The sequence below is a fragment of the Sander lucioperca genome, chromosome 7 (genome assembly GCF_008315115.2).
Source record: "Sander lucioperca isolate FBNREF2018 chromosome 7, SLUC_FBN_1.2, whole genome shotgun sequence".
Taxonomy (NCBI): domain Eukaryota; kingdom Metazoa; phylum Chordata; class Actinopteri; order Perciformes; family Percidae; genus Sander; species Sander lucioperca.
In genome coordinates this window covers 21348785-21358784 of record NC_050179.1, presented here as the reverse complement: position 1 = coordinate 21358784, position 10000 = coordinate 21348785, and the positions used below count along the sequence as shown (strand labels likewise).

At 47.2% G+C, this 10000-nt stretch overlaps 1 protein-coding gene across 4 annotated transcripts in view; it reads left to right on the top strand.

Annotated features, from left to right (window-relative positions):
* The window catches only part of LOC116060808 (zinc finger C3H1 domain-containing protein-like), a 35361-nt gene that overhangs the window by 19197 nt on the left and 6164 nt on the right, over positions 1 to 10000 (top strand). For all 4 annotated transcript variants that reach the window (XM_036003464.1, XM_036003465.1, XM_036003463.1 and 1 more), the window contains 14 exons: positions 630 to 1289; positions 1567 to 1676; positions 1822 to 1953; positions 2674 to 2795; positions 2933 to 3034; positions 3578 to 3703; positions 4898 to 5075; positions 5372 to 5558; positions 6219 to 6407; positions 6854 to 7091; positions 8052 to 8157; positions 8512 to 8710; positions 9574 to 9668; positions 9795 to 9899. In XM_036003464.1, coding sequence (XP_035859357.1) covers positions 630 to 1289; positions 1567 to 1676; positions 1822 to 1953; positions 2674 to 2795; positions 2933 to 3034; positions 3578 to 3703; positions 4898 to 5075; positions 5372 to 5558; positions 6219 to 6407; positions 6854 to 7091; positions 8052 to 8157; positions 8512 to 8710; positions 9574 to 9668; positions 9795 to 9899 — 2549 coding nt within the window. The remainder of the gene's footprint in view (positions 1 to 629; positions 1290 to 1566; positions 1677 to 1821; positions 1954 to 2673; positions 2796 to 2932; positions 3035 to 3577; positions 3704 to 4897; positions 5076 to 5371; positions 5559 to 6218; positions 6408 to 6853; positions 7092 to 8051; positions 8158 to 8511; positions 8711 to 9573; positions 9669 to 9794; positions 9900 to 10000) is intronic.

Sequence of the window (10000 nt, the reverse complement as noted above, 5' to 3'; positions counted from 1 at the left end):
CCCTCTGTCTCTGTGTCTCTCTCTCTGTCTCTCTCTCTCTCTCTCTCTGTCCCTCTGTCTCTCTCTCTCTGTCCCTCTGTCTCTCTCTCTCTCTCTGTCCCTCTGTCTCTCTCTCTCTCTCTGTCCCTCTGTCTCTCTCTCTCTGTCCCTCTGTCTCTGTCCCTCTGTCTCTCTCTCTCTCTGTCCCTCTGTCTCTCTCTCTGTCCCTCTGTCTCTGTGTCTCTCTCTCTCTCTCTGTCCCTCTGTCTCTCTCTCTGTCCCTCTGTCTCTGTGTGTCTCTCTCTCTGTCCCTCTGTCTCTGTGTCTCTCTCTCTCTCTCTGTCCCTCTGTCTCTCTCTCTCTGTCCCTCTGTCTCTGTGTGTCTCTCTCTCTGTCCCTCTGTCTCTGTCCCTCTGTCTCTCTCTCTCTGTCCCTCTGTCTCTCTCTCTCTGTCCCTCTGTCTCTGTGTGTCTCTCTCTCTGTCCCTCTGTCTCTGTGTGTCTGTCTCTCTGTCTCTGTCTCTCTGTGTCTGTCCCTCTGTCTCTGTGTGTCTCTCTCTCTGTCTCTCTGTCTCTGTCCCTCTGTCTCTCTGTCTCTCTCTCTCTGTACCTCTGTCTCTGTCTCTCTGTGTCTGTCTCTGTGTCTCTCAGCCTGTCAGGAAGCTGCAGCGTGTGGACGAGCGTCACTTTTCCGAGCTGATGTCCCAGAAGCAGCGTCTGCAGCAGCTGGAGTCGGAGTACGCTCTGAAGATCCAGAAGCTGAAGGAGGCTCAGGCGCTGCACAACCGCGCCGGGGCTGCCGTGGCGGCAGAGCCCGCCGTGCGAGCCTCCCCCCCGCTGCCTCCTGCTGCCGCGGAGCCTCAGAGCCAGGCTCCGCCCCCCTCGCCATCCTTCCCGCTGCCGCAGCCCTCGCTGCACGACCTCACGCAGGACAAACTCACGCTGGACAGCGAGGACGTCCCGGAGGGCGAGGACTCGGAGCCCACGCCCGCCGCTGTCAAAGGAACTCGCAGGAACTCGCTGCGTCAGTCTAGCTGCTCCTTTACCAAACCGCACCTGGAGCAGCTGGGTGCCACGCCGGCTAAAGACGCCAAACCGCCCAACATCCCCATCAGCAAAGCGGCCAACATCCCCGTGAGCCAGACGGCCAGCGCTGCAGGCGGCGGGCCGGAGCCTGCCGAGGTCTTCGCCGGGCTGGACGTGGACGCCCTGAAGCAGCGCTACCAGCAGCAGGCGCGTCTCGGAGAGCTGCTGCAGAGCGAGCTGCACACGGTGGGGGAGCCACTCCACGCCACGGCCGCCACCGGCACGGTGAGCGCCAACACGTCAAACACCCCACGCGCAGGAAGTCTCATCTGCACTAGAGATCCTGGAGAAATCTCTATTATGTTGGTCAATACTGAAATCTTGTCTGTCTCTCTCTCTCTCTCTCTCTCTCTGTCTCTCTCTCTCTCTCTCTCTCTCTCTGTCTCTCTCTGTCTCTCTCTGTCTCTCTCTCTGTCTCTCTCTGTCTGTCTGTCTCTCTCTGTCTGTCTGTCTCTCTCTGTCTGTCTGTTTCTCTCTGTCTCTCTTGTTTGTCTCTGTGCAGGCAGTCTCAGTGGAGGTGGACACCGCTACGAGCCAATCAGGGACCTCAGATCTGAGACCCGTCCCCTTTGGGTCCTATCACAGCCCTCTGCTGGTCTTCAGGTCATACAGGTACACCCCCAGTACCGTCTGTCTAACCTTCAGACATCAGACCACAGTTCACTTCTCAAAGTAGATAGAGACATATATGGACAGTATAACGTGTGTGTGTGTGTGTGTGTGTGTGTGTGTGTGTGTGTGTGTGTGTGTGTGTCAGGTTCAGTCCGTACTACAGGACCAAGGAGAAGCTGTCTCTGAGCTCCGTTACCCATAGCAACACCATTGAACCCAGGAAGTGTTTCTGTCGCTTCGACCTGACGGGAACCTGCAACGACGACGACTGCAGATGGTGACATCACACTCTCCTGTCCTTCATATCTGTCTCTGTCCTTCATATCTGTCTCTGTCCTTCATATCTGTCTCTGTCCTTCATATCTGTCTCTGTCCTTCATATCTGTCCTTCATATCTGTCTCTGTCCTTCATATCTGTCTCTGTCCTTCATATCTGTCCTTCATATCTGTCTCTGTCCTTCATATCTGTCTGTCCTTCATATCTGTCCTTCATATCTGTCTCTGTCCTTCATATCTGTCTCTGTCCTTCATATCTGTCTCTGTCCTTCATATCTGTCTCTGTCCTTCATATCTGTCTCTGTCCTTCATATCTGTCTCTGTCCTTCATATCTGTCCTTCATATCTGTCTCTGTCCTTCATATCTGTCTCTGTCCTTCATATCTGTCTCTGTCCTTCATATCTGTCTCCTGTCCTTCATATCTGTCTCTGTCCTTCATATCTGTCTCCTGTCCTTCATATCTGTCTCCTGTCCTTCATATCTGTCTCTGTCCTTCATATCTGTCCTTCATATCTGTCTCTGTCCTTCATATCTGTCCTTCATATCTGTCTCTGTCCTTCATATCTGTCTCTTTCTGTCTCTGTCCTTCATATCTGTCTCTGTCCTTCATATCTGTCTCTGTCCTTCATATCTGTCTCTGTCCTTCATATCTGTCTCTGTCCTTCATGCCTTCATATCTGTAGAAAGAGAAATCTATAATGTGTGTCTGTGTCTCTTTAGGCAGCACATGAGGAACTGCACCCTGACAGGAAACCAGCTGTTCCAGGACATCCTGTCCTACAACCTGTCTCTGATTGGCTGCTCTGAGTCCAGCTCGTACGACGACGTCAGCGTCTGCACAGGTCGGCCTCGCACTCACACTCCTGTTGGTTAGGGTAGAAAAGTACATGAAGAAAGTGTGTTTGTGTAGAAAAGTACATGAAGAAAGTGTGTTTGTGTAGAAAAGTACATGAAGAAAGTGGGTTTTTTTTTTGTGTAGAAAAGTACATGAAGAAGCTGTTTGGGTCAAACAAGGACCGTATGGGCGTGGACCAGAAGGCCGTCCTCCTCGTCAGCAAAGTGAACGAAAGTAAACGACACGGTGAGAACCTCATCATCTTCATCTTCATCATCATCATCATCATCATCATGTCCCCTTCATCATCTGCCTATTACACATACACACATCCATACTATATATGTCTTACATTCTGCACTCCACCCATTCACCTTTTTCTTCTTATACTAAACAGCTACTTTGCATATTTCTTATTTATTTATTAATGTTTAGTGTGTGTGTGTGTGTGTGTGTGTGTGTGTGTGTGTGTGTGTATGCACCAACCAACCGATACTATGACTATATATATAATCTATAATATAATTATAACCCTCTCTACATACTATACTATGACTATATATATAATATAATATAATTATAACCCTCTCTACATACTATACTATGACTTTATATAATATATAATATAATTATAACCCTCTACATACTATACTATGACTTTATATATAATAATTATAACCCTCTCTACATACTATACTATGACTTTATATAATATAATTATAACCCTCTACATACTATACTATGACTGATTCCCCGTAGGTGTAACCTAACGTTGTGATTTCTCTGCAGTCCCTCCGTTCACCACGTGGAAAGATCCGAGGCGGTGGCGGCCGAAGCCGTCGGTGCCGAGCGGCGTGCGTCCCGAGGACGACAGCGAGGACGAGTCTGCAGAACAGCTGACGGCCGGGAGACACGGTGAGGACACCCACAGAACGCCCACTGATCTTTACAACATGTTTGTTCTGACCGGTTTGTGTCATCTCTGATATATCATAATAATCTGTAACGTTACAAAGCCGGATGTTAAACGGGACCAAAGCTACACGTAAGGAGAAGAAATCCCTGTGAGATCAGACCGCTCTGAACGCTAACGGCAGAGAAACCTGTAATCCTGGCTGCAGATGTTGTTCATTTCTCACATATTTCGGGTCACATTCCTGCTGGAACATTGATATATACTAGTGCTGTCACTTAAAAACGTTATTAACGCAAACCCATTTTAAAGTGTTTTTATCGTGAGATTAACGTTCTTTTTGGCCTAGAAAACTTTGTAGTTTTTTCACATGCTGTTGCAACAACTAGTAACGTTAGAAAAACTACAACACCACACCGGATCTAGCTAGACCGGAAACTAAACAACAGGCACGCCACACACACAATGAGTAGTAGGCTAACGTTACGTTTTGAGTGGATGGCGAGCGCCAGACGCCGAAATGGATGCCAATAAGATTCTGAATGGAAAGTTAACTTTTAAAAAGTTGCCAAATGGTTCCATTGACAAGACCAAAGTGATCTGTGTGTTTGGTGGTTGTGAACTGAGCTATCATCGCAGCACGTCCAGTCTGAAAGACCACCTGATGTCTCTGTGTCTAGAGACGTACATACGTGTGTGTGTGTGTGTGTGTGTGTGTGTGTGTGTGTCTCTGTGTCTAGATGATTATAACCAGGTATTAGACTGTGATGTGTGTGTGTGTGTGTGTGTGATGTGTCTCTGTGTGTGTGTCTCTCTGTGTGTGTGTGTGACTGTGTGTGTGTGTGTGTGTGTGTGTCTAGATGAATATAACCAGGTATTAGACTGTGATGTGTGTGTGTGTGTGATGTGTCTCTGTGTGTGTGTGACTGTGTGTGTGTGTGTCTAGATGATTATAACCAGGTATTAGACTGTGATGTGTGTGTGTGTGTGTGTCTCTGTGTGTGTGTGACTGTGTGTGTGTGTGTGTCTAGATGAATATAACCAGGTATTATATTAGACTGTGATGTGTGTGTGTGTGTGTGTGTGTGTGTGTGTGTGTGTGTGTGTGTGTGACTGTGTGTGTGTGTGTGTGTGTCTAGATGATTATAACCAGGTATTAGACTGTGATGTGTGTGTGTGTGTGTCTCTGTGTCTAGATGGCGTCTCCAGGACCAGCCTGTCTGCGCTGGACGTCTGCGTCACATCGGAGGACAAGCGTTACTTCATCAGCGAGACGGATGACATCTCCAACCTGGAGACCAGCGTCCTGGAGAGTCCCCGAGACACGCAGCTGTGGATCAAACTCGCCTTCAAGTACCTCAATCAGAACGAGACGTAAGTCCAGAAAAGTTACTTTTCTCTCAAGTTTTCATCACTTTTTCCAGCCGTCATGATCCAATGTTTTTATTTTTGGGCATTTCTGCCTTTATCGGATAGCAAAGCAGAGATGTGAAAGGGGAGAGAGAGAGGAAGTCATGCAGGAAAACCGTCCCAGGTCGGATTCCAACCCTGGACCTTCTGCATCGAGGAACAAACCTCTGCACGTGTGCGCCTGCTCTACCAGCTGAGCTAAACGGCCACAATATTCCAACTTTTGTCTGACGTTTTTCCTCCTTCCCGTCCGTGTTCAGGTCTGCAGCAGAGTGCTTGGAGGCGGCGTTGAACACGCTGTCCCGCGCCCTGGAGAGTAACTGTGATAACCCCGAGGTGTGGAGCCACTACCTGTCTCTGTTCTCCCGGCGGGGCAGCCGCGAGGAGGTGCAGGAGATGTGTGAGATGGCTGTGGAGCACGCACCCGACTACCAAGTCTGGTGGAACGTAAGTCAGGAAACCCCGCAGAATGTTGGACGTCACGGTCGGTCACAGAGCTGCTCAATAATCTGCTTTTTATCATCTTGATAACAACCAGCGCAGTCAACGCACCTCTAAAGACACTCAGAGATCGTGTTAGTTGAAAGAAAATATCAGCACAAAACTGCACTTTAAATTGTAATGGTCATTCTTTTCTTAGTGCTGCCTTTTATATTCAGTTCAACGTTCATTTAGTTCAGTAAAAGAACGTTGGAAGTGATTTCCTTTCATTAGTTTTAAACTCAACAAGCAGTTTGTTGTGTTTTAGCAGAATACTGAAAGCATCAGAACTGAGAGCTTGTTAATATCTGGTTATAGCAAGTTCTATTATCAAGATATTCAAGAACATTAGCCCACATTTTCCTCGTATGGTGCAAACCTAGTCTCTACACACTGGGGGCAGCTTTGAGTTTAATCCCAACATCCTGAATGTTTCTAGATTATTTTACGTTCACATTAAAGCTGGTAACGTTCATAAGGTCCTATTTACAACCGACAGGACACAGAAGTTAAGAAGAGCTTCCTGTAGTCTCAGTCATATCTGAATAATCCCTTGAAGATGAAATGAGGATTGTATCAGCTGTTTGTCGGAGGCTTACGTAGTTCTTCTGTGTTTGTCTGCGTCAGTATCTGAAGCTGGAGAGCTCGTTCGAGGGGAAGGACTACGTGTGCGAGCGTCTGCTGCACTTCCTGCTCTCTGAAGCGTCTTCTGGCGTCTCGGACAAGCTGTCCTTCCAGCTGATGGAGGCGCTGCTCTACCGAGTCCACCTCAACCTGTTCACCGGACGCATGGACAGCGCTCTGGCTCTGCTGCAGGTCAGTCAACTATGTAACTAAGTACATGTACTCCAGTACTGTCCTTCAGTACCAAACGTTGAGGTACTTGTACTCAAGTCTTTTCTTCTTCTTCTTTCATGTCACTTTCTACTTCTATTCCACTACATTTCAGATGTTTCAGCTTTAGTTACATTACAGTACATTCCATGTCATTTAGCTGATGCTTTTCTCCAAAGAGACTAACTATTACTATTACTATATATATATATATATATATATGAGGTACCACTCCTCTGGAGCTACTAGGGGTTAGTGCCTTGCTCAGGGACACATTGGTTGATGGATCACAGTGGGAATCTAACCCACATCTCCCACACCAAAGGGATGGGTCATATCCACTGCTCCATCACCCCCCAAGTTACTAGTTACTTTAGTTACTAGTTACTTTGCACATTGGGATGATTGATGCTTTGATGTGTGTGCAGAACGCGTTGAAGTCGGCCCAGGAGCGCAGCGTGGCGGACCACCTGACGGCGAGCGACCGGGCGCTGCTCTGGCTCTCCTACATCCACCTCACGGAGTTTGAGCGGCTGCCGTGCAGCCTGCACGACCCGGCCGAGTCGGGCCCGTCCCGGCTGGTCAGCAGAGAGACCTTCCTGCTGCCCTGGAGGACGCCACAGGACGTCCGCACGCCGCCTGACATCCTCATCGCACTCTTCCAAGGTACACACCGCTGCACGTTAACTCAGGGTACCATTCAGGGTTTAACACGTTAACTCAGGGTACCATTCAGGGTGTAGACACGTTAACTCAGGGTACCATTCAGGGTTTAACACGTTAACTCAGGGTACCATTCAGGGTGTAGATACGTTAACTCAGGGTACCATTCAGGGTTTAACACGTTAACTCAGGGTACCATTCAGGGTTTAGACACGTTAACTCAGGGTACCATTCAGGGTTTAGACACGTTAACTCAGGGTACCATTCAGGGTTTAGACACGTTAACTCAGGGTACCATTCAGGGTTTAACATGTTAACTCAGGGTTTAACACGTTAACTCAGGGTACCATTCAGGGTGTAGACACGTTAACTCAGGGTACCATTCAGGGTTTAACATGTTAACTCAGGGTTTAACACGTTAACTCAGGGTACCATTCAGGGTTTAACATGTTAACTCAGGGTTTAACATGTTAACTCAGGGTACCATTCAGGGTGTAGACACGTTAACTCAGGGTACCATTCAGGGTTTAACATGTTAACTCAGGGTTTAACACGTTAACTCAGGGTACCATTCAGGGTTTAACACGTTAACTCAGGGTACCATTCAGGGTTTAACACGTTAACTCAGGGTTTAACACGTTAACTCAGGGTACCATTCAGGGTTTAACACGTTAACTCAGGGTACCATTCAGGGTTTAACACGTTAGCTCAGGGTACCATTCAGGGTTTAACATGTTAACTCAGGGTTTAACACGTTAACTCAGGGTACCATTCAGGGTTTAACACGTTAACTCAGGGTTTAACACGTTAACTCAGGGTACCATTCAGGGTTTAACACGTTAACTCAGGGTTTAACACGTTAACTCAGGGTACCATTCAGGGTGTAGACACGTTAACTCGGGGTACATGAGGGTATATATTTCTATCCATTGTGAACCCGTTGGTGCTGCTGTCTCCTCTCAGACGGCGTGCGTCAGTGCAGCGATGAGTCAGCGTCTGCGAGCGAGAGGACGCTGGCCTGTCTTCCTCTTCACACCAACCTCATCTTCCTCAACACGCTGCTGGACAGGTCGGTCACATACTATACACATACTGTATATTACTCTGATATATATACTGTATATTACTCTGATACATATACTGTATATTACTCTGAAATATAACCACTGGTCACATACTATACGTATACTGTATATTACTCTGAGAGACATATACTGTATATTACTCTGAGAAAACTACTACTAACACTGATTCATCAAAGAGACACACACTTTAATCACCTTCATTTACAGCGTAGAGTCTGTCTGTCTCTCTGTCTGTCTGTCTCTCTGTCTGTCTGTCTCTCTGTCTCTCTGTCTGTCTGTCTGTCTGTCTGTCTGTCTGCTCCTCTCCTCCTGATTGTCGTTGTCCTGTGTCCCTGCAGGTTTGACGAGGGCGTGTCTCTGTGTGAGTCTCTGCTGCAGTTCTGTCCCGAGTCGTGCACTCTGAGAGACGCTCTGGCTGAACTCCACATCAGGAGGGGGGAGACGGACCAGGCCGTCAGCATGTGGCTCCACGCTCTGGCAGAGTGTCCCAACAACGCAGAGGTCTTCTATCACTCCGCCAAGTTCCTCATGGCTCAGGTCAGGCTCACATCTTACAGGGGAACTGCAACCTGGACCCTGTTCCCATGAGTGTCTGATGGAACAACAAAAAAACAAAAAAAAATCTCTGAAACTCACCATCACCAAACCCACCAGACTCCATGTAAATAATCAGGACTTTTAGCATGTATAGAGCCAGTATATTTCCACCAGACTCCATGTAAATAATCAGGACTTTTAGCATGTATAGAGCCAGCATATTTCCACCAGACTCCATGTAAATAATCAGGACTTTTAGCGTGTATAGAGCCAGCATATTTCCACCAGACTCCATGTAAATAATCAGGACTTTTAGCATGTATAGAGCCAGCATATTTCCACCAGACTCCATGTAAATAATCAGGACTTTTAGCATGTATAGAGCCAGTATATTTCCACCAGACTCCATGTAAATAATCAGGACTTTTAGCGTGTATAGAGCCAGCATATTTCCACCAGACTCCATGTAAATAATCAGGACTTTTAGCGTGTATAGTGCCAGCATATTTCCACCAGACTCCATGTAAATAATCAGTACTTTTAGCGTGTATAGAGTCAGCATATTTCCACCAGACTCCATGTAAATAATCAGGACTTTTAGCGTGTATAGAGTGAGTTCTTGTGGTTCTGGTTTAATACTGGACCAGTTTCTGTTGTTCCATCAGACACCATCAGAGGTTGAGTGGGTTTCTGATGTGAAGTTTTCCCCTGTAACTGAGTGTTGTGTGGACGTTGTGTAAACGTTCCCCTGTAACTGAGTGTTGTGTGGACGTTGTGTAAACGTTCCCCTGTAACTGAGTGTTGTGTGGATGTTGTGTAGACGTTGTGTAAACGTTCCCCTGTAACTGAGCGTTGTGTGACAGGACAAGTCGAGCGCCATCACTCCTCTGTTCCGAGGGTTCATCCTGTCGCTGTGTGACGACCAGCAGAGTCAGAAGAAGCCCGTGGATGTCCTGCGGTGGGTTGGGTTTATAGATGATAACAGACTGATAGATGATGATAACAGACTGATAGATGATGATAACAGACTGATAGATGATGATAACAGACTGATAGATGAGCTGCTGTTGATTCCTGCCTGCAGACACATGCTGGGTTTCCCCACTGAGGATCTGCTGAGACGACCAATCAGCAGGGAGCTGCAGGAGACGTTGAGCCAGCAGACGCCCTACCTCCACCTCATCCACTGGTACATTATTATTATTATTATTATTATTATCATTATTATTATTATTGTTATTATTATTGTTATTATTATTGTTATAATAACAAGTTAACATCCACTGGTAC